This window comes from Pleuronectes platessa, chromosome 8 (assembly GCF_947347685.1).
Source record: "Pleuronectes platessa chromosome 8, fPlePla1.1, whole genome shotgun sequence".
Classification (NCBI taxonomy): domain Eukaryota; kingdom Metazoa; phylum Chordata; class Actinopteri; order Pleuronectiformes; family Pleuronectidae; genus Pleuronectes; species Pleuronectes platessa.
Genome location: NC_070633.1, coordinates 19,663,198 through 19,684,626, shown reverse-complemented (window position 1 = coordinate 19,684,626; position 21,429 = coordinate 19,663,198). Strand labels below are relative to the sequence as shown.

Here is a 21,429-nt window from a genome sequence, read left to right as displayed (position 1 = left end):
ACTGTATCTGTATCTGTCTTCCCACCCTCTCACTTTCTTGGAAACAGAAAGGAAAAGCTGGAGGAGCATAGTTTTAAGACCGCTGAAAGAAACCCCCCCCCAAAACAAACCAGAGCGTGAACTTCAACTTACCACAAGGTTTTATATCTTTCATAGAAGCAAGGCCGTGTGGATTCAGCTGCAGGGAGGACTACTTACATTATCGAAATAATTGGCCAATTATTTCCTTGATTTGCTGATACAGTAAATAAAAGGTCTAAGAGAAAAGGAAAATTCCTCACATGGTTTCTCAGAACTCAAGGTAACGTCTCTAAACATCTTTTTTTGTCCTTCAGAGCTCGAAACCCAAAGCGATCAGTTCATAATCATATACGACAGAGAAAAGCATCAGATCTGTATTCATGAGCAGGAACCAGCGAGTGTTCAGATTCTGTTCTCAAATGAAATAACTGAAAAAATGAATCAATTAACAAAAGATGACTTTTTTCTTTTTAGTGATGTACTAATCAGTAATAAATTTCAGTTCCCATGACAACAGCAGAAAGGCCAGCATGTTTATTAACAAACAATGACAGCTGTTAAATTATCTTTTGAGGAAACAAAAGAAGCATGAGACCAGGGTGCAACAGAAATTATTTAAGGCTCTGTTAAATTCTCAGCTTTAAAATGAAAAAAAAAAAGACAAAAAACAAATATACCATAAATTGTGGAAAGTCACAAAAAAGCAAAAACTAGTAAAAAGAAAATTAAGTTTAAAACTGGCTACCCATGTCATTACTTTTTAATAAATAGGTTACTGTAAGAAAAAGAAAAATACAAAGTTAAATCTGATTTACTGTGCCGGAACTTTTATCAAACCACATTGCAGCAGGAGTTATTTAATGACAAGAAATCGGCGTCTCCTGGATTTAAAAGCAACACACGTCATTTAGTCAAACACAAATATGCAATGGGAGCTTACTTTGGTCGTTCCAAAATCATTCTCTTGCAGAGACTCCTTGAGAAAAACTGAGAATGGAAGACCTGCGTCCACGTGATTCATGCCTTGTAGAGAGACGGACAGAGTTCAGGCTAGAAACAGCTAAATGCCTCTTCCTCATCACGTCACGTTGATTTAGTAGAACATTTTCAATTTTGAACATGCACGTTTTCGGATGAGTTTAGCTGCTTCAGGCCACGGCGACAGTAAAAATGGTGAATTTAAAACCACAGGGCAGCAGAGTGGACTGGTGGATAAAGTGACCGGTTAATCCACAAAGCTGAAAATCCTGTCCAGGCTTCCCAAAGTTAAATGACTCATTACACATACGGCTGTCGTTTGTGTCCATTAGAAGAACTAGTCCAGACAAGATTTAAGTAAAGCGAGCAGTACACCTGGGCAGCAAACTGTTCAGAGTATGCATGCTTAAAAGTCAAAATGTTTCAATATTATGAAATACTTTGTCAACTTCCAAACTTGAGACATAATACAAGTAATAATAAAGTATATAATAGTGATTAAAGCAGCTTTAAAAAGAAGCCGCGACCTCACAAACACCCTTGCTTATTATTTCTGGGATACTTCTGACTAAAATGTTGGAAAAGAGAGAAAATTCTTCACAGATGGCCAAGTCTGTCTGTCTGACTCCATCCTGGGTCATTGCAAAGGCCATTAAGGTTGCAGCAGAAATGTCTTCTAACTGTTGTGATATCAAAAATAGGACTGACGTCTTTCCTGTCAGATGCTCTGTGACGGGCAGTCAGAAACCAACATGAGCGGAAACTTTACTGGCTGTGGTAGGTTTTTGTCAGAAGGGCCAAAGTCAGGTCGTCCCACGGTTCATCAAAAAGTTTGTGGTGATCCAGACAAATGATGTATCTCTAAAAATAAAAAAGAGGAAATACAAACCAGGTCAACAAGTCAGCAGATTTAAACATGGCTACAAGTGGCATACATGTTGGCAGTGGTTAGAACAAGCGGCATCTCGCACAGCATCTCAAGTGAACTTCCTGTTTTGGAACATAAATTCTTTCTCAGGATGTTACATTTTCCTCTCTGTACGGTTTGCAGGACCATCTGCTTCATTAGTCTCTGCTCTCTGGGTTTGTTTTTCCTGAGCGGGTCAGACAGTTGTGTTCTTCATGCAGCATACTTTCTGCAATCTAATGATAACGAACCAAAGCAACGGTTTTGCACGGAGCGGCACCACCCACTCGTCGTTCGCACTTTCAAAACCAATCTATCCTCTCCCTCACACGGCACTGAAACACCACACAGTCGTCACATTTCTCCTCAGCTTGTGAACCATTTCCACGCAGCCGCTGCGAGGGCATTTTAGCACATTTTGTAAAATTAGTGAGTGGCCAACTGTGCTGCGCTTGTGAGTTTCTAGAGGAAGCTGCCCAAGTATTAATAGAGGCTGCAGAATAGATTGTTTCAGCATCGTCATCCTGTCATGAACATGCGCGGTGTTAGAAGCAGTCCTCACATCAAAGAACATGCAATGTCAAGTAAGTCAAATGAATCCAGTGAGTCATGCCACAACCCCCCCTCCCCCCAAGTTGTTGACTGCAGCCTGAAAGTGGGCGATAAACAGGGAAAAACACAGGAAGGAAGATTTGGTCGTAACGATGACATTAACTGTTTAAAAGTAAGTCTGGTCCAACATGAAGCAGCTCTAGTGCAAATCGGACTTTACGAAAGAGGACGTGAAGGGTTCTGCTCGTACCTCTTCCTCACTGCACCACGCAGGCTGTGCAGCACTGTTCCTGCTTCTCCGGCAGCGTGGAGTAATTCATCTGTCGCACGATCTCCGCGAACAGCTCGTCCACCATGGTCTTGCTCTTAGCCGAGGTCTCGATGAAGGGGCAGCCCCACTCCTGAGCCAGGGCCCGTCCGTCTGTCCCGGCGACCTCGCGCTCAGACTCCAGGTCGACCTTGTTCCCGACCAGGATCAGCGGCACCTTCTCGAAGCGCTTCACTCGCACTATTTGGTCCCGCATCGGTCTGATGTCCTGGAAAAATGAAGAGGGAGAGTGGAGTTTCTCTGGGCTATCGATAAAGGTGATAGAAATTACAATGACCCCAGCATCATGCAACATTCAATTTCCAATCAGAAAATAAACTGTGTAAAAGTGAAGAACACAGTTTAAGTAAAAAAGGTGAATACACAGTTATTGATTTCCCTTCCCCTCATCACTTTGCAAAGAAGCACTTCAAAGATTATTTCCTAGCAGACCTGTGAGGATTAAAGCACCCATTGATCTGTTAGACTTACTTTCCAGTTAAGAGGCTTCTTTTTCTTCTCCACAGTTACACACACAGGTACACCAAATCCTTCTATATAATGGTTTTTAATTGACAGTTTAGCACAACATCCTCCTGTGTGTTATCCCAGGATTAATGCAGCACTATTGTCTGTATTGTTGAGTTGCAACAATGTGACGATTAATCGGTTCTGTGATTGTGTATTAAAACAATTTCAAACATTTGCTTGTTCCAGTTCCACAAGTGTGAAGACATGCAGGTTTAACAGTACTGAGCACTGACAGCAAATACAAAGGGCTGGGGTGGCTGGTTGGATAAAACACGACACCTGGGAAAACTCATATTTTCACTTCAGAATTCTGTAATTTGTAATTGTTGGTATCATTATACTGTCAATACGTTTTGTTTTTGCATGATTCTGGATAGTGGAATTAAACGTGGGTTTTGCTGGACTCTGATCAACAACACTTACTAATCAAGTACCTTATCGACATATCCGTGAACCGTTTCTGCACACACACAGACACACACTCGTACCTGGAATGACTGCTGGTTGACCAGGCTGTAGACCAGGATGAAGCCCTGTCCGTTCTTGATGTACAGGTCTCTCATGGAGGCGAACTGCTCGGTCCCCGCCGTGTCCAGGATCTCCAGCACGGAGGGGGACGAGTCCACCTCGATCTCTTTGCGGTAGAAGTCCTCGATGGTCGGGTCGTATTTCTCGATGAAGGTGCCGGTGACGAACTGGACGGTCAGCGCGGACTTGCCGACGCCGCCGCTGCCCAGCACGACAACTTTGTACTCTTTCATTTGGGTCGGCGGAGGCAGGCTAACTTAGCAGCTAACGACTTAGCGACACGGCTGCACTCGATCCGGACACATCGATCAGGCCTCGGGAGAAGCGAACGAAGAAGTGGCCGACGCGACACGGTGTGAAATAAGCCCCCCGCGGTCACCGCTACACCCGGGCTCCGCCGCTCATTCTGTTAGCGAGGAAAAGTTGACGTCCGGTGTTAGCTAGCGGTGAAGCTAGCTCGCTGTCCCATGCCCAAGCCTCTGCACCGACCACCGGGGACTTGCTGCCCAGACACAGACAGCAAGAAGCACATCACACTTCCCTGAGAGACAACATGTCGACTCCCGCACGCAGAGCAGCCCGCCGGCGCTGGCTATGTCCGTGCGTCCGCCCAGGCCTGGTTCTGGTTCCGGCCCGGCTCCTCGGCACACGGGCGCGTTATCGACGGACGACCCGCAGATTCAGTGCGGAGATCCGAGGGTCCATCGGCTGGAGTTCGTTGCTGTACCGGCGAGTGTTGGACTCTGAGCGGCTTTGATTGCAAAAAGAGAAGCTTCTTCTTCTTCTCGCAGCCTGTTCCCTGAAGCTAACAGCCTGACTTCCGCTAACCAGGACAAGACTTCTGCTGAGGCCGTTTTTCAGAATAAAAGGCCCTATATATAATATACATTCTATATAAATAAACAGTGGGAGAGCTCTACAAGCAGGTGTGCTGTAATATACACGTGGATTTTTTCTTTAAACAAACGTTGCAACAAATGTAAATCAAAAAAAAAATTTCACCACCTTAAAAAATAGGTTAGAAATAAAAAATGATTGGTTTAGATTTTCTTACTTAAGCAATGATTCTGTGGTCAGCCTTAGTAAGAGTCTGTCTTCTGGTACTGATTGCATTTATGTCTTTTTAATAGTATTAATATATACAGTGTAAACATATGTGCAGTGTGAGAATATTTACAGTGACTGCACACAAACCATTGTATTGCACAGACAGATGAATATTGTGCAGTTGAGAGAGTTGAACTAGAGCAGGTGCGGGACCTGGTACAGGCGACATAGACGGTTGCCTAGGGCGGCGCAATAAACTGATTTATCATGACGTGACACATGCAATGTAAAACAATACATTAACGTCACACCATCATCCTCAACCCCTTGCCCATACTTGGGCTGTTCGCACCAGCAGCGTAGTGCCGGGAAGAATCAGGAGGCGCAGCTGCCACACACACACAGGCACATACTCTCCTGTGGGGGGGTGGCGGCTACAGGCTTGCGTAGGTCAGTCACCAGCATCATTTACCCCTGAGCCAGCGCGGAGGAATTATGATGATGATGAAAAATGTTATATAACATTTTTTAATATAATTTTTTTTTAAAATTAAATTAAATTAAATTAAATTAAAAAAAAAAAAAAAAAAAAAAAACTGCGTGCGCACATCCTGCGCAGAAGTCTACTGCGCAGATCTGCGCAGAAGTCTACTGCGCACATCCTGCGCAGAAGCCTACTGCGCAGATGTGCGCAGAAGGCCATTGCGCACATCCTGCGCAGAAGCCTACTGCGCACATCCTGCGCAGAAGCCTACAGAAACCCATTGCTTTTTTTTTTTTTAACTAAATTTTTTCTGTTTTCACATTTTATTAATTTTAATTTACATACAGTAAGATATTTTAAAATTAACAAGAGAAGTCCTGTCGATGTAAAGAACTCAGTATGATGCCAACTTTCAGATAGGAGAGTGCGTGATTCGAACCTGGGTCCTTCTTGTTGGTGAATCATCACTCTACCAACTAGACCACACAGCCTGCTGGTTGCTATGCGGAACTAAGCAGTATAAGACGATGGACAAATTATCGTGTGTATGTGTTCGTGTCATTCTATGCTGCTTTTGATACACACTTCAGAGAAAAAAAATTCTACTTTACTACGTATATTTGACAGCCTTACTTAAAAGTTACCTATATATGTTTGGATTATAGATTCTGGATGATTTAACATGCTTTAAAAACCTATTGTTAGAGAATAACCCAGTGTTTTCCAACCTTGTTTTAGGACGCCTTAAAAGAATCACAGTCTGCTGCTGCTTGTTTCCATGTGATGTCCTGAGGCTGCCCCCTGCTGGCTGCTTGGTTCCTCTGCTGCTCTAGCTTGGTTTGTGCAGCTTGTGATTAACTAAAGTTGTCCATAAAAGAAAATCTTTAATATCCTTCAAGGGCAATTTGATGAACAACCGGTTTGTAGTGTGAAGCTAATGAGGTGTTTTATAAAGATGTGATCGAAAACGTCGGACCAAGTGAATCCACTTTATTTCAGCATGAACAGAAAAAAAAGAGGGGCGTCTCATTTCACTTCACAGCAGTTCCTCATAGCAGCATGATGCATAAAAAGAGAAGTATAAAAACCTTCTCATTTTGTCAGCATAGCAGGGACATTTGCTGATGTCACCAACCGTGGCTCCGTGGACAGGCAAGCCAGCATCTAAAACCTTCTCCTGGATGGCTCCCTGTGTGAACAGTCAGGCAGCACAGAAGTGACCTGCACACATCCTGCGCAGAAGGCCATTGCGCACAATGTCAGGCAGCGGCTGGCACAGAATTTGCGCCTTCGCCTCAGGTGTGTCCCTGACGTATACGCTGAGGTGATAGATTGATGAGTTTTTAAGCTTTGTTTACATTCAACATATTAAAACAAGAATGTAAAGCCATTATGCTCTGGCCCCTACACTTAGTTGGGATTACCGTATTCTTTCAAATAAATTATTCAGCCAACAGGAATAATATATTCATAATGATAATAATGCAAAATTATGAGAGTAGTGTGTAGCTATAACTGCAGCCGTCTTGAGATTTTGAATCAGAGAGGTAGGTGTTTTTCAATCCAATTACTATTAAAGATCCCACTTTGAAATTTATAATATTCAATTAATTTCATTTACATAAAATTGACTGAGAAATCATTTTAGTTTGTGTTGTGGGATTAATCTTAACACTGTTAACTGAAAATACAAGGACACTCAGGCTTATTCAAACATCGTTCATGAAAAAGAAACAACATAAACTGAGGGAGGATCACAATTATGTTTTTATTAAAGGTCAAACAGAAATCGCAGGAACTCATCATAGGCACAGTAACTTACTCTTAATAGCGATACACTGCAAATCAAATTGGCATGTAGCACAGCAGCACATACAAGCACCACAAGCAACAAAAAGAAAAAAGAAGAGAGAAGCGAGAGAAACGGCCGTCACCTTCAAGCCTGTCCTAGAGTGTCAGAGAGAGTTTTTCATATGGCTTAGTCCTGAACAGTCTTTGGCCCTCTTCAACTTCCAGGGGTTGCCATTCGGTCTGCGACTGTACCCAATGTGATTGCGACTCACCAACAGATTACAAAAGTGTTCTACACACAGTCAACACTTGTGATGTTTCAAGTCCATTCAAACGTTAAAGGAAAACTACAGTTTGCACAATAAAGGCACACTTACACAACTGAACCTTTGAAATAACAATAAATACATTTCGAAATCAAATCACAATCGTGTTCCCTTATTGGTGACTGGAAACCCACAGTATGTCATGACCACTCCTCATGTACTTCTCCCCCATACTGTGCGTTGGCACTGCAGTGGTGATGGCTGCTGGTTAGTCACAGCAGAGAACCTTTGGCGAGGTTTGGGTACACGTCGTACAGAGAGCCGTCTCTGTGAGCAGTCACTTAAAAGTCAATATTCAACAGCAGTCCGAGGGGCTGTGAACCGATTCACCAGGATGACTCAGTCTGTCCACCGCTAGGACAAGTGCCATGGCAACAAAATCGCTGGCTTTGAGAGCAAGTGGAGAGCAGTGAATGTCTGAATCTGCAGGAACAGAGTTACGCAAGGACGCTGCTGCTCCAAGAATAACATCGCCAAAACAGGTTGTTTGCGACTGTGACGTAAATCTGCAGGAGAATACAGATTTATTGTTGTTTTGGATAATGACAACCAGGGGGAAAACAATAACCCATTTCACAAAATGACAGAAATGTAAGTGGATTTAAAACACATCTCATGTTCATCTCTCTCTAGAGTCTGACTCATATCTGCTCCTCTTGTTTCCCAGCTGGTTTCAGGTGGAGCTACCCTGTGCTTTATTTTGCTGCTTTAGAGGAGAGCGCCTGCGTTTGTGTCATCACGATGAGCATATAACAACCAGGTGTTAGTATTAGTTTGTTGTAATAATTCCAGAGGGCCTGTTTCTTCTAATCCATCTCTACTGTTGGATGCCAGGTTTGAACCAGAAACGAACTGAAAAAGCTTTTTTTAAACCACAGCCCATTCAAGGTTTAGAGCGAGGCAACGTCATGCTTGGATTAGAACAGGGCTCCAGCAAACAAACAAACAAAGGGCAGATCCCTCAAAGTGATCTTTTTATACTGTGATAAAATGATAGACATATCATTAACATACACTGATTCGATTTTTTTAGTCAACTCTTTTCTCTATATTTATTCAAAATAAATTTTGAGTATTTTGACATAGTTATGTACATAAGTGCAAACAAGGTGAACATCACACATTCAGGTACACCTCAGTAAGGATCGTCATCCCCCAGCACAGCTGGGCAGGAAGAGACTTCTGGACCACGTTCTGGGTCGAAACCGAAACAGAATTCACTGATAAAACCTCAAACCTCCACAAAGAGAGGAGAGCGGTCCACGCTGCAGGCAGGAAGTGAACCGATTAGTTTGATTTGACAGACAAAGATGAAGATCTTCCACTTAGTCCAAAAGCCTCTTCACCTCCCTGACAGAAAGGTGTTTAAGTCCATTCTTATTTCTCAAAAAGAACATGTTCAAGAACAACAAAAAAGAGAAAACAATTAAGGTCCAATTAAAACAACAAAATAAACACCTGATCTCCCCTAAGGACCTTTGGATATTACGAAGATTTCCATATAAAATATTTCATCACGTCGCAATAACAAGACAAACTAATTAGACATTCCCTTCTTGAATAAGTTAGTGGTGTAAATTATTTCAATTAATGTGAAAAAATTCACAATTAGGATAATAGAAAGGTAGCCATGTTGTCATTTTGTTGCCATAGCAACCAAAACTATTACCGTTTACAATGACTCCATCATTGTATACAAATGATTTTCATATCGAATATTTTTTCGTGTTGGTCTACACAAACCATTAACTATGTATAAATGATTTTTTTATTTCATGCTGTGTTTTTGTTTTAAGTTAGATAAAAAAAGCTTAACTTACTATTAATACAAGTCATTTTGATACACAGCTATCATATCTTTATACAGTGATCCAGAAATAAGGCCCTTTGTTTGTGCCCTAGGAAACATAAGTAGGCTGAATTACACACGCTAAAGGATCAGGTCACTGCACCCAGTGATCAGATCCTTTTACATTTGAGAAAATCATGTGCATGAGAATTAGAGAAAGGAAAGAAGTAAAATGTTTCTCATGCCACACTGCAGATCCACTAACTAACACACTCTTGCGCATTCGTTGTTTTTTTCAGTCAAGGCAAAATTATGTGAAGGGGAGGATGAGATAAAGGATAGAAGGAGGGGCTTCCTCGGCTGGAAAAATCTAAACTCTCAAAACCACAAGATTGAGATAACTTTCTGGGATGTTCTAATTCTCAATTTCATGAGCAGGAGAGACAATCTTTCACTAAAATTAGCTGCTAAACCCTCGAATAAAGAGTTAAAGGATAAGTACAGTATATGTCTGTGACAAAAAGTATTTTATAGATGTATGTTACCAGACATATAACAGGCTAGGTACTGCTTTTATATGGAGGACAACACGTGTCACAGAAAAAGAGTTAAAACATCAGTTGTGCAATAAAATTTTGCATTCATGAATTTTCATGAATGCAAGCCAATTTATTATTATATAAAAATTATACCAATGAAATGTTTATCCGTCAATCAATAGTTCAAATGACATAACAAATAAGCATATGATATCATTTAAAAAATAGGTTATTAAATTCAACATTTAATAATGGAATTTAAAATCTATTTGAGAATGCAATTTGTCAACACATTTATATAATGTTGTATCGCTATTCCTGTGACACCTGTTGTCCAGTGGAATGTGATCCACAGGTGGATGAAATGTAAATGTTTAAATAAATACTACACATATTCACCTTCTTTTCGTAGAATTAGATGAGTAGATTAATATCACTCTCATGTCTGTTTGGTATTTTGAAGTTAGAACCATAAAGACTGGAAACAAGGGAAAACAATGCTTTAGTTCATTGCAGAGATTTTTTACACTTTACATTGATCGATGTAGAATGTTGGTCAATAAATAACAAGAGAGTGTGAAACACAAATGCCAGACTGGGTTTGAAACCATTTAGAATAACTTTTATATATTTAGTATTTGATTTTGTGACTGATAAAATGTCCGACACGGTCTAAATTCTTTGTACTGATGTTGTCCAGAGATTCCAGATTGTGCACTTTGCCTGACTGTTGGTCAAGAAATAGTTAAAGAACACAACTCTACGAAATGAACGAAAGACGCAACGATCTTAGCCTAGTTGTTTTCCCCTGCCTCCAGGTTTGTGCAAAGCTAATCCAATAAAACTCATAAACAGGAGAGCAGTATTGATTTCCTCATAGACAGATAGAAGGGATATTGTTATTATCAAGGGTTCCAACTTGCCTCATTGAACATAATTGACACGGATGTGAAGCCAGTGAATGATTACGTCCCTGTTGCTGCACGAGCATCTCCCACTGGCCGGTCTGTCTACACTTCCTTATTCCCTAAACAAGGGCCGCAGCACCGAGGAGAACTGTCCGATCCAAACCACGAGAAAACGTAAAAATACTGCAGGAAAGAAAGAAAGAGTAACATGCTATTTTTCTCAAATTTGCCCAACGGTTACATCATTGTTAATTGGTGCATTTTGGGCACTTTGGGTATTTTCCACGGCTGGGGTACAAGAACTGACTGTAATGTACCTGTATGGTTTACATTTGTACTTCAAAAGTACAATTCAGCTCTACCTTTACTGAGAGTGAAAGATATTTCTAAAAGTAGTCACATCAGCCACAGACATTAAATATAAATCTATAGAACAATACACATACTTTATATGTCTTTACACACTATCAGCATGGTACCTTTGTGACCTAAGAAATAGTCTATATATAGTGAATCATTACATTTCAACATGCCTGTCCTTTAGAGGAGCATGAATAGTTTTTGCTTTAGATACATTCACGACACAATGACATTATTTTTAAATTAATGATGTTCAGTGGGAAATGTTGTTTTATCTGCAGCATTTACAACAAACCAGTTCGGCGATTCATTGTCTCAACACACTTTACAATGCACACAATACACTGATTTATTTACGTTACATTAACAATAGGACAGCACAGCTGTCTCAGAGAAGAAACTAGTACAGATATGATTCACCATAATAATAATAATGTACCAAATAACACATCTATCTTTGAGCACTGGTCTGTTCCTACAGTGTATTGACAGCAGTGGTTTGAGGAGACTTTAAAGAGGCACGTTTGAATTTGGATAAAAGTTATTTCAGCCCAGTTCCCGAAGCTGTTATGTTAAATTTCACATGCCATCAGAGCAGTTCATCACAGACATTTGAAAACCAGAAATCCAACTGGTTCGTAAATGTCTTTTTTCAAAGGGGGGATTTCCTTCTCATTCATCCATCTTCTAACTCCCCCACAACTCAGTCCTGGTTACTAACTGTCGCTGTAATATTTAGAGTCTGGCGACTTAAGACGAACAGGACACATCAGTAGAAAAGACGACACAATTTAAAGTCAGACAGGATATTCTCAAGTTCTAAGCTTTCTCCCTGAAGAGCCGTGAAACATAAAAATGCTGTGGCGCTCACTCGATCCATGAGAGGAGACACTTACATTAGACACACTGCCTGTTTAAAAGACAGATCCGCACGGGCGAGGGGAGACGTTTATTAGGAGGAGTTATTCAGGTATTGCATTGAATGGGGGCATCACCTTGCATATACCTCCACTTGGCACACAGACTAGGCACAACATCAGGAAACAGACCCAGCTTCCTCCTCTGACATCAGGTTTAAAAGTTTACGAAGTACCAATTAAAACGTCTCAGATCTGACCCTCATAAAAGTAACTTTGTTTCTATTTCAGGGAATCCGGATTTAAGTCCAAGGCTCGTAGCTTTAACAGAAGGTGAAATTGACTGCGTTTGTAGAAACAAACCATATTTCAATCATAAGACAATTACTGACAGGACCCAACCACTGACCGAGTCCAGAGAATTAACTCAAATTCAAGAGTAGAAGTGAGTTGAGCTGTCTGATGTGAAACTTTCAGAGTTATACGGAGACAGGCTTCCATATAGCGAACATCACCTCAGCTGCTTTAAGGCAGTTTGTGTCTTAGATCCAGAAATGTTATGTAATTTATATATTTTTTAAAGGACTATTAAATAAAAGGAAGTAATAAGAAAAATAAAATTCGAAGTGGTGATCGATGTAATTACTGGAGGAATTAAAATAGACTATAGGTTGATACAGATTTTTTACAATGAAATATTTTGCATTTGATTGGCAATAATAACATCTTTCAGAGTATTTGTGTATTTCAGTGTATCCTGTGGGAAACTACGTCTCCTCTGCAGCTGAGCTGCTAAAAACCAAAGGCACAAACAAATGAACAACGACTCACACCAGTGGCACATTTGTAGCCATCTTGAAACGTAAACATGACATGACATGAAACACTCCTTCGTTATGATGACAAATTGTACTGGTTGCAGACCAGCGGCCGTTTCACACGAGATGTTCGAACCGTCTGAATTTTCCAGAATCAACTTTTCAGAGTTTCACACTTTGGAACAGTCAAATGTGTTGGGTCGCCACATGTCATGGCTTCAACCCATAAAGGGCTTTTTAGTCGTACAAGTGTATGTGTGTGTGTGTTTGTTTGTGTGCACACGTCTGCTGCACGTTTAAGGTGTGGGTATGTATGGCTGTAACAACGAGGGAGCTCTATTGCTCGGCCTGGTCAAGTCAGTATGCATCAGGATGGCTGCTTTAAAGCAACAGCAGTATGTCCGGGCTTGTGTTGGCTGAACCATCGCAGCTCTTCTACTGTCAGAACATAAGAGGTGTCACATTGTCACTCAGTCGTGTGCAGTGTGGGGGAGGCACGTGTTCGCTGCGTTCAGAAAGATGGCCGCCCCGGTACTGCGCATGTTTCAGGGGCTTTAATTGGTGTTTCGGGAAAGGCTTACTGAGTTTAGCGCCACTGGAGCTGCCATCAGCAGTTTGGGGACGGGACAGAAATGGGTTTCCATGGGAACGCACTGCAGCTCCACTGGTTCAGAGGTCAGAAGCTCTGAGTTTTCTACTGGAAAGGGAGAGAGAGAGGGCAGGGAGGGACACAAACATCTTTACATGACCGTCAGGAGATTATCCTATACGCTGAAGTTAGTGTGAACACATTTATGATGTAAAGCAAGTATTTAAATGCTCAGCCTAAAGATATTCGTCATAAATATCATGACCAAAGCAAAAGGTCAAGTCGGCACCGAGGATGTTTCATGGATCGCTGGTCGACTGAAGAAGCCAGTAGAAAACATTTTGATTAAGAGGAACTTTAACTTTAAATGTTAACCGCAATATATTGTTTCAACATCACAATGGTCTGTGTGAAAAATATAAATACAATGTAATAAGGACAAAGTCACCTATCACTGTATATTACAGTGTATAAAAACTTTATATTACACATCCTTTGAAGGCTACTGTTAACATTGTATTTAAGCAAATACATAACATAATTTAGCCTGAATGAGATTTTGGTGGCTGCACATGTTCTTTTTGCTCCTCAAATAATCGATCACAATGCTTTAGTAACGTGTCACAAAAAAAAAGCTAAAATCAGATTATTGCTTCTAAGCTGCGATGAAGTGAATACAATTAAATAAACAGTCCAAAGCACAGCTGTCACTGGAGGTAAGTCATATCTGAAAGTCAACAGAATTTAAAAGCTGCATATAGTTTTTTTTTTTTTAAATACTGAAGAAAATATTACAATGTATTTTTATGTTACTCAACAAGTACTGTATTTCAGTGAGAGCAGTGCTGACACGTGACAAACTATATACTGTATGTCCATATACTGGGACAGGCAATGAGTAATGATATGGTTCAATGGCAAACAAAGACTTTGAGATGAAAACAGTTTTATATGTTAGGATTCCTCAGAAATTCTGTTTTCATTTGCTCACAACAGACTCAAAGGTGACGACAGATGAAACGTGTGACTCTACTCGCAGCAACTTCTTCAACCTGACGAGCAGCGACTCAGAGCCTGCGGAGCTAAAAGAACAGAGAACTGAAATGAAGGAGCAAACCTGATTTGAGGCGGCAGATTCAGCGAAAGGAACATTGGTGACTGGGGTCGAGGCCGACGAAACATTGGAGGTGGTGGCCCCGTGCATCATGGGAACTTTTATTCAGGCGTGTCAGACGAAAGACAGAGGACGAGGATGTGGGCGGGAGGGAGGGAGGGAGGTAGGCAGGGAGGGAGGGAGGGAGGGAGGGAGGGGGGGGGGGGGACAGGAATGATATGGTTACCATGGCAAAATGTGTCGGATCAAAAGTTATGGCACAAGTGTCAGGTGATATTGCCAGGATGAATTTGAACAAGTATCAAGACACATGCAAAACAAAATAAGAGACAAAGAAAAATTACACATTTAATTAGCCCGACCAGTTACAAAATAAATCAAAAAAACACTGTTCACTAACAAATGGTATTTAAACAAACAAGGCAATACACAGTCATACAATCCAATCAGACTGGAGGATCTGATCATTGTATTGAATGGACGGAGCATGAGCATGGAGGGAGCCCACGATCCGGACGAGAACAAAACCTGTTTCTCTCTCAGCTCTAATGGGACACTGGCTTATCTCTTCTTTAGCGCTTTGCTCATACTCGCATGATATTGATTGAAATCTGCAGATAAAATAGTTTGTAATAAGTGACTGGCTTTGCAAGATAAATTTCAACTTCACTTTGCATTCAAATCATAGACTGTTTATAAAAATGGATCCCAAAACTGAAGTGTCTCGATCGCCCTCTGGTGGCTGGCTGCAGTATAGGTCACAAATCCTGATTACTCCATGTTAGTGGATGGAACATGGAATGAACAAGGTCTAACAACATCTTTAAAAAATGTAGTCTTATCTCACCAAAGGCTGCTCTTGAGTAGTCAAGTGTTTGTCTACCAGGTATGGAGGATCTGATGGACTAATGCTTTTAAATGCTTAATGGGAAATCTAGGATCTAGTCTTTTTTGGAGTTAAACCTATATGGGAGCAAAAGTCAGGATATTTCTGCCTTTACAGCTTCATTTTTAATCTGAGTCACACAACATGATGGAAGAGCGACGCTAAATCACTGGAGAACTAAACCCTTTAAGTCTAGGAAATGTTACTCTGTGTTCCCGACAGCGGCGTGACACATCCCGGGAACTCTTTTAACGCTGGTGAATAACAGAAACAGAAAACATTTCTCTTTATTCTATCTCCTGAGTTTCTACTTTTACTAACAGTGAAATGATTTTCTAAATGCTGAGTGTTGCTCTCGCAGTCTCCGCATGCAGCAGTGGTAAATGCTTTACTGATGCAGAACACAAAGTCATGAAGTGCACAAAGGGAAGTGGTCACACACACACTCAGATACACACACATGTGACAACACGTCCTAAGGAAACTCTGAATAATCACCACCTTCAAGTTTTGCGACGGTAACTAAATCAGTGCTGCCACAAATGACACTGTAATATCCTTCTCTCTGTGTGTGAGTGTGTGGGGGGGTTAGATAACTGATTCTAATAGATCTTGAATATTTCAGTATAATATATTTGTAATCAACACCTGGAAACCCATTCAGGTTCACACATACTGTAATTATTAGCGATATTACTGACAAAACATGTACATTTTATAAATTTCCCAATAAGTAGTTTTATTATTCTGATATTTTAGTATCAAACTGAAAAACACGACCCTACACTCAGCTCAGTTACAACCTGTTTGGCTTAGTCTCTGGGACGTTAAAGGGGGCTGTTACAGGTATAATGTGGACATGGACAGCCTATCGGGGGTCCCCTCACCACTCAGTCCAGGTACTGACAGGAAGCGGCTGGGGATTTGCCTGCAGCTGCTCCACTCCCTCCTTTCCCAGCGGCTCTCCGCTGCCAGCGGGGCCGGGGTTTTCATAAGTCCTACAACAGACAGGAGCAAGGCTTAAAGGAAGACTGTCGACTGCTTGGACCTCGTCCTGCTTCCCTGAGCCACGACCTGAGCAGGCGGCCGCACCGTCACACACACACACACACGTACAGCATGGAGGCACACGTACACGACACACATGCATGCAGTGAGTTGAAATGAATTCATGAAAAGCTATCGGCTTTATAATGTGACTGCAGAAAGGAAGACGTGATGATAGACACATGATGCAATGAAACAGTCTGAACGTCTGTCATATGGTCTTTAGCAGCTGAATAATAGTAATAATCTGTTGCATGTTCTCACAAAGGCGTGAATGTACCTCAACAGCGACAAATCTCAAGACCAGAGCAGTTTGAGATCAATGTCGGAAAATGTCATGAACATTACAGAACTGTAGACTAGCGGCTAGTTTCTGCTCTGTACAGGCTGGAGTGCAAACCAACACACAGATAACTGGTGCTGGTTAGAGAGAAATAAATCAGGACAGCACTTGTTCACCTTCACTCTGCATCCAGGATTAAATGTAAGACTTTTTTCGGACAATAATGAATTAAAGCTGAGCAGCAGATATGAAGGATTTGAGAACACTTTGAGGAACACTTAACTGTAATTAAAGATATAGTGAGTAGAGATTAACCCTTGGAATGCCACATTTTGTGGGAAAAGAGAAGGGCAGATTGTAGTTTCTTTCTTTTTCCCCCAAAGCAAAACACAGCATGTTGTGTGTCAAATCCTTTTTACATAATTCCTGCACATGAGATAGAGACTTTAAACATCACCTGTTCTCGTGGGGCACCCTGGTGGTCGTAGTGTTTGAGGCACTGAACATGTGACTGACTGTGACCTCAGAATGAGTTTGTTTAACTTCACTCACCATTTACATTAAATATTTTCATACAAAGCTTCATACAAAACTGTGATGACATGAGGATTCACTGTGATACACCGTCCTCTCACAGGAAACCTAATGTTAAAATCATGATGTAATATCATTTGTTGACAGTGCTGCAAATTGTACATGTTTTGAAGTTAATCAGCTAAAACATGCTCTTCCAAAACATGCTGCCACTAGATGATCAATACGTCTTTTTCAGTAAAGGCTTCTGTTCACTAACCATACAGAACTGTTCCTGACATACCGCTGGCTCTGGCTCCATTATGAAAAGAAACAGTGTGAGCTGAAAACAATAAATAAATGAGAGCAGACAAGGAGAAGAGCGAGAGGTCAACAAAAAGAAAAGAAGAGCAGCAGCAAAGAAGATGTTGTAACTGGCAGCAGCAGGTAAAGACAAGTCCACAGGTTCAGGTCACTGCAGGCAACACATGTGACATTGAGGCTGCAACAGTGTGTGCGCCAACACACACAGAGACACAAATACAAGCTGTAGATAACAGCACAAAAGTCCACTGCTTGAAGCTGATGCAGAGAAATGATGCAGAGGCTCTCGTGAGTATTAAGTATATCCAGGCAACAAGAATCTAAATCTTCTGTATATAATAACTAAGCCTGTGTAGTCAGTATATTCTTTCTTCAGAACACAACACAAACTGTGTGGGGGTTTTGGCTGAGGAGCTGTTAAATTTAAGTATGTGGAATATCAATAAATCATGTCTGACAGGCTTCAAGCCTTTCACAGACAAACCCCTGTTTCTTTACAGCCCCAATAAAATGAAAAATGTCTGTTCAGTGGCGATACTCACTAATGTCCCTTCATTATGTGCTGCCTATATAATAACAAAATGTATTTGAAAAACAATTTTCTTAACACGGCTTATGTATCTATGAGATTATTTTCACTGCCACATCTTCTAGTGTAGAAAGTTTCAATATTATTATTCTAATGAAAGTTTTTTTTAAATTAATCGATTGTATTTGTAAGCTATAACAATTCAGAAAATAGAGAAAAAATGTCATCATTAAGGCAACACACAGTTTCTGAAAACACTTCTAAATCTGGATATTCAAGTCACAATTTAAGTAATTAAAACAACTTTTTTACATTAGAGGGATTTGAACCAGCAACTTGATTAACAAGTTTAACAACTAAGCGGTTGGCAATGAATTCTCGGTCAGATGACAGATCAGTTAGTAGATGGATGGTTTCAGCCCTAATTTCATTTAAAGAAACTTATTATACTAAACATTTGCAGCCATAATGTCTTCCTTTAAATGAAGTATATCCTGTTGTTAAGTAACAACATAGTGTCCAGTTTAATATACAATCATATGGAGATAATTCAATAGTCAAAATCATATCCAAGGACATTAAATACAGTTAGAAACAGTCGGGCTGTTGTGTTCTTTTTGATCTTCTGTGGTATTGCAGCTAGCTGCTTCTTTCAACAGGATCTCCAGCATCCTATAATGCATGTCCCCACCGAGTCTGTAGTGATTAGTGTAAGATATTGTTTATGGCTCCAACTACTCTTATCCTATGAGAACCGAGTGAATTGGATGCAAGCAGCCCAGCAGACAGAGGCAGGAAGAGAAGCATGTTATGATAGAATAGTTAAAGTTGAGCATGTTACATGATAAAGAAACTTTCACAGACAAAACATGCAAACTGTTGCCACTGCTGCTGTAACGGCCCGCATCCCATAATACTTCCCAGTTGTTTAACACCAAAAGCCTGTGTGTTTATTGGTTCATGACACGTTTGAGTCAAGTATGAGGAGCCCATAACGGTTTAGCTCCTCCATACGCTCACACTGGATGGATGCTGAAGTGTGTGGAGGCTCACCAGCGGGGATAAAGGCTTGTTGCTGCAGCTGCATGTTAGCCAGGGCCTGCTGGTAGTGGAACATGCTGGGGTTGAAGATAGCGGAAGCAGTTCCGTTGCTCTTCTCTAAAATCTGCCTCTTTGGTAGCTGCTGCATGACCCCCGGTGGCAGAGCCTGGGCAGGGCGAGGAGAACAAGAGGAAGAAATTAATAATCAGCACTGGATCCTGGGCAACCAAACTTGCCCTTACACTTATTGAACACTTCCCCTAAAGTGAAATGATCTGGTGCGATGTCAGGCTTAATATCCAGTTGAATCTCCAAGTATCCTTTAGACTCAACATCCAGCTGACACAGATCATTTCTATTTCCCGCCACAAGAGGACACTGCAGCATCTAAGACGCAGTAAAGTGAAGTAGGACAGCCCAGAGGTCAGGCCAGGGGGGGAAAAGGGATAACAAAATGTTCATTCTCTAATGGGCCCAGTGCAGTGGACGACAAGACCAGGCCTTTGACACACAAAAGAAATATAAATAAAACATATACATGGGGTAAAAGACTACCTTTAACAAACAGTATGAAATAGGAGGAAGTGATGTCATGCTGATGCAGGAACAAGTTTTTTTCATATACATCTCGATCAAACTATTGAACGATTTAAATATACATTTTTGCTTTATTAGTTCCATGCTAAAAATTGTTGCGATGTGCCCTGAATATGCTGAATTGGCTTATTGATTAATTCTTACTTATTTAGTTTGTGTACAACTTATAAGGTTTAACGAATTTAAGATCTTTAGACCGAGATGTCATTTTTACATTTGCTGCTATTCCCCTACAATTAAATTATATAATGACATTTGGAACATTTGCCGACAGCCTCGTGACCACACAGAACAGAACGAACAGGGCTAGTGCATTTAAACAGCTGACGGCATAAACAGTCAAATCTTGAACAAATTATTTTTAATTTCTTTAACTACTTTGTATTTTAGTTTAGTGTTGTAGTGTAGCTTCTTGTTTTCCTGCATCAGATTGACCTGATTATCTTAAAGCTGCTCACAATGCAAACTTTAAATCTCGTAGCTTGCTTCACTCAAGCACAGCTGCAGGAGGAACTGAATCCTGAGAACACACTATCAAATTACAACACCCTGATCCTTCAATGCATCAGTTAATAATGTTCAAGTGCGGAGGAGGAAAGCCTCTGGTGTTTCACTGCAGATATAGACTTGTACCATTTGAGACGGTATTTATTTACACCTGAGTTTTTTATGCTGAAGGTTTCCATTTATCAAAAGCTGTTGATAAAGCGTTCAACCTCTCGTTGAACATTTGCTGTTGGTGTAAAGAGAATAGGTTCCCAGTGTTTGTCCGGGTCACTGTGCCACAACGGACTCACCAAGCCTGTGTTGGTGATTGTGTTCTGACTGGCCTGGTGCTGTGCAGCCTTGATCCTGGCCTGCAGGTGAGCAGGCGGGTGGAAGTACTTGCACTTGTCTCGGCTGCAGCGGCCCTTGATGTAGTCCATGCAGACTATGACCGAGTTCTCGCTGCAGTCCACCATGCCGGCCTCCAGGGGGTGAGCGTAGCGGCAGTCGCCCTCGCCCCGCGTGCAGTTACCGCGCTGAAATTCCCGACAAACCTGGAAAGGTCCAGAGGGAGCACGGCTCATCATTTACTTTTTATCATACTATGGCCAAACATAGAAACACAACAGCTGCACACAGGCCACATACCTCCAGCTTGTCCGTGCGCAGATGTTTTTGTGCAGAGGTGCCGTTGCCCATGGCTGCCAGGCCACTGGGACTCCCAGGGACGAGGAGGGGGGCACTGGGCAGCAGCTCAGGCATCAAGCCCATGCCTGGGCCCATGTGGCTCAGATAGGGACTGAAAGCCATACTGGGACTCGTTGCCATGGAGGGCGTCATCGAGAATGTGGTCTGAGGGAAAGAGAGAGAGCAGCTGAGACAAGGGAGACTAAACAACAAGTTAAGGCAGAATTCACAGTAAAACTACAGGAAGCTAAAGAGGATTTGGTGGTAACATAACCAGTACTATGGTTTTTTTATAGTACTGAGAAGAATTCAGTTACTCTGAGTGGTATGATAACTCTTTGAAGAAAATCAACATGGAAAAAGATGATTGCATATTTCCCGAAAAAGTCTTAGATGGCTGAAAAACTCAAACCATAACCATGCAAAATAATTCAGATGAACTAAAGTTTTATCAAAACATAAGACAAAAACATTAAATTAAAAACAATGTGGTGATAATCAAATTATCAATTTGCATAATAATTTCACTCGAAAATACCCAGTAAATAAATTACTGGGATTATAAGGATTTTAAAATATAATTCTCACTG

General features: G+C 41.2%; 2 protein-coding genes across 6 annotated transcripts in view; both read right to left on the bottom strand.

Moving 5' to 3' along the window:
- Nucleotides 1-540: 540 nt before the first annotated feature.
- rap2c (RAP2C, member of RAS oncogene family) lies at nt 541-4,666 on the bottom strand. Its single transcript, XM_053429054.1, has 3 exons — nt 3,785-4,666; nt 2,709-2,994; nt 541-1,860 (listed from the first exon to the last, which is right to left on the bottom strand). The coding sequence occupies exons 1-2, from the start codon at nt 4,055-4,057 to the stop codon at nt 2,716-2,718; spliced, it is 552 nt and encodes a 183-aa protein (XP_053285029.1). The 5' UTR covers nt 4,058-4,666; the 3' UTR covers nt 541-1,860; nt 2,709-2,715.
- A 2,438-nt stretch (nt 4,667-7,104) lies between these two features.
- mbnl3 (muscleblind-like splicing regulator 3) overlaps nt 7,105-21,429 on the bottom strand; it is a 29,355-nt gene continuing 15,030 nt past the window's right edge. For 2 of the 5 annotated variants that reach the window (XM_053428173.1, XM_053428174.1), the window contains 6 exons: nt 20,801-21,004; nt 20,464-20,706; nt 19,082-19,235; nt 16,220-16,330; nt 14,450-14,544; nt 7,105-13,437 (listed from right to left, as the gene is read on the bottom strand). In XM_053428173.1, the coding sequence (XP_053284148.1) occupies nt 13,420-13,437; nt 14,450-14,544; nt 16,220-16,330; nt 19,082-19,235; nt 20,464-20,706; nt 20,801-21,004 (825 nt within the window). In that variant the 3' untranslated portion in view covers nt 7,105-13,419. Of the gene's footprint in view, nt 13,441-14,449; nt 14,545-16,219; nt 16,331-19,081; nt 19,236-20,463; nt 20,707-20,800; nt 21,005-21,429 lie in introns of all 5 variants that reach the window. The other 3 variants (XM_053428175.1, XM_053428177.1, XM_053428176.1) reach the window with 3 other exon arrangements.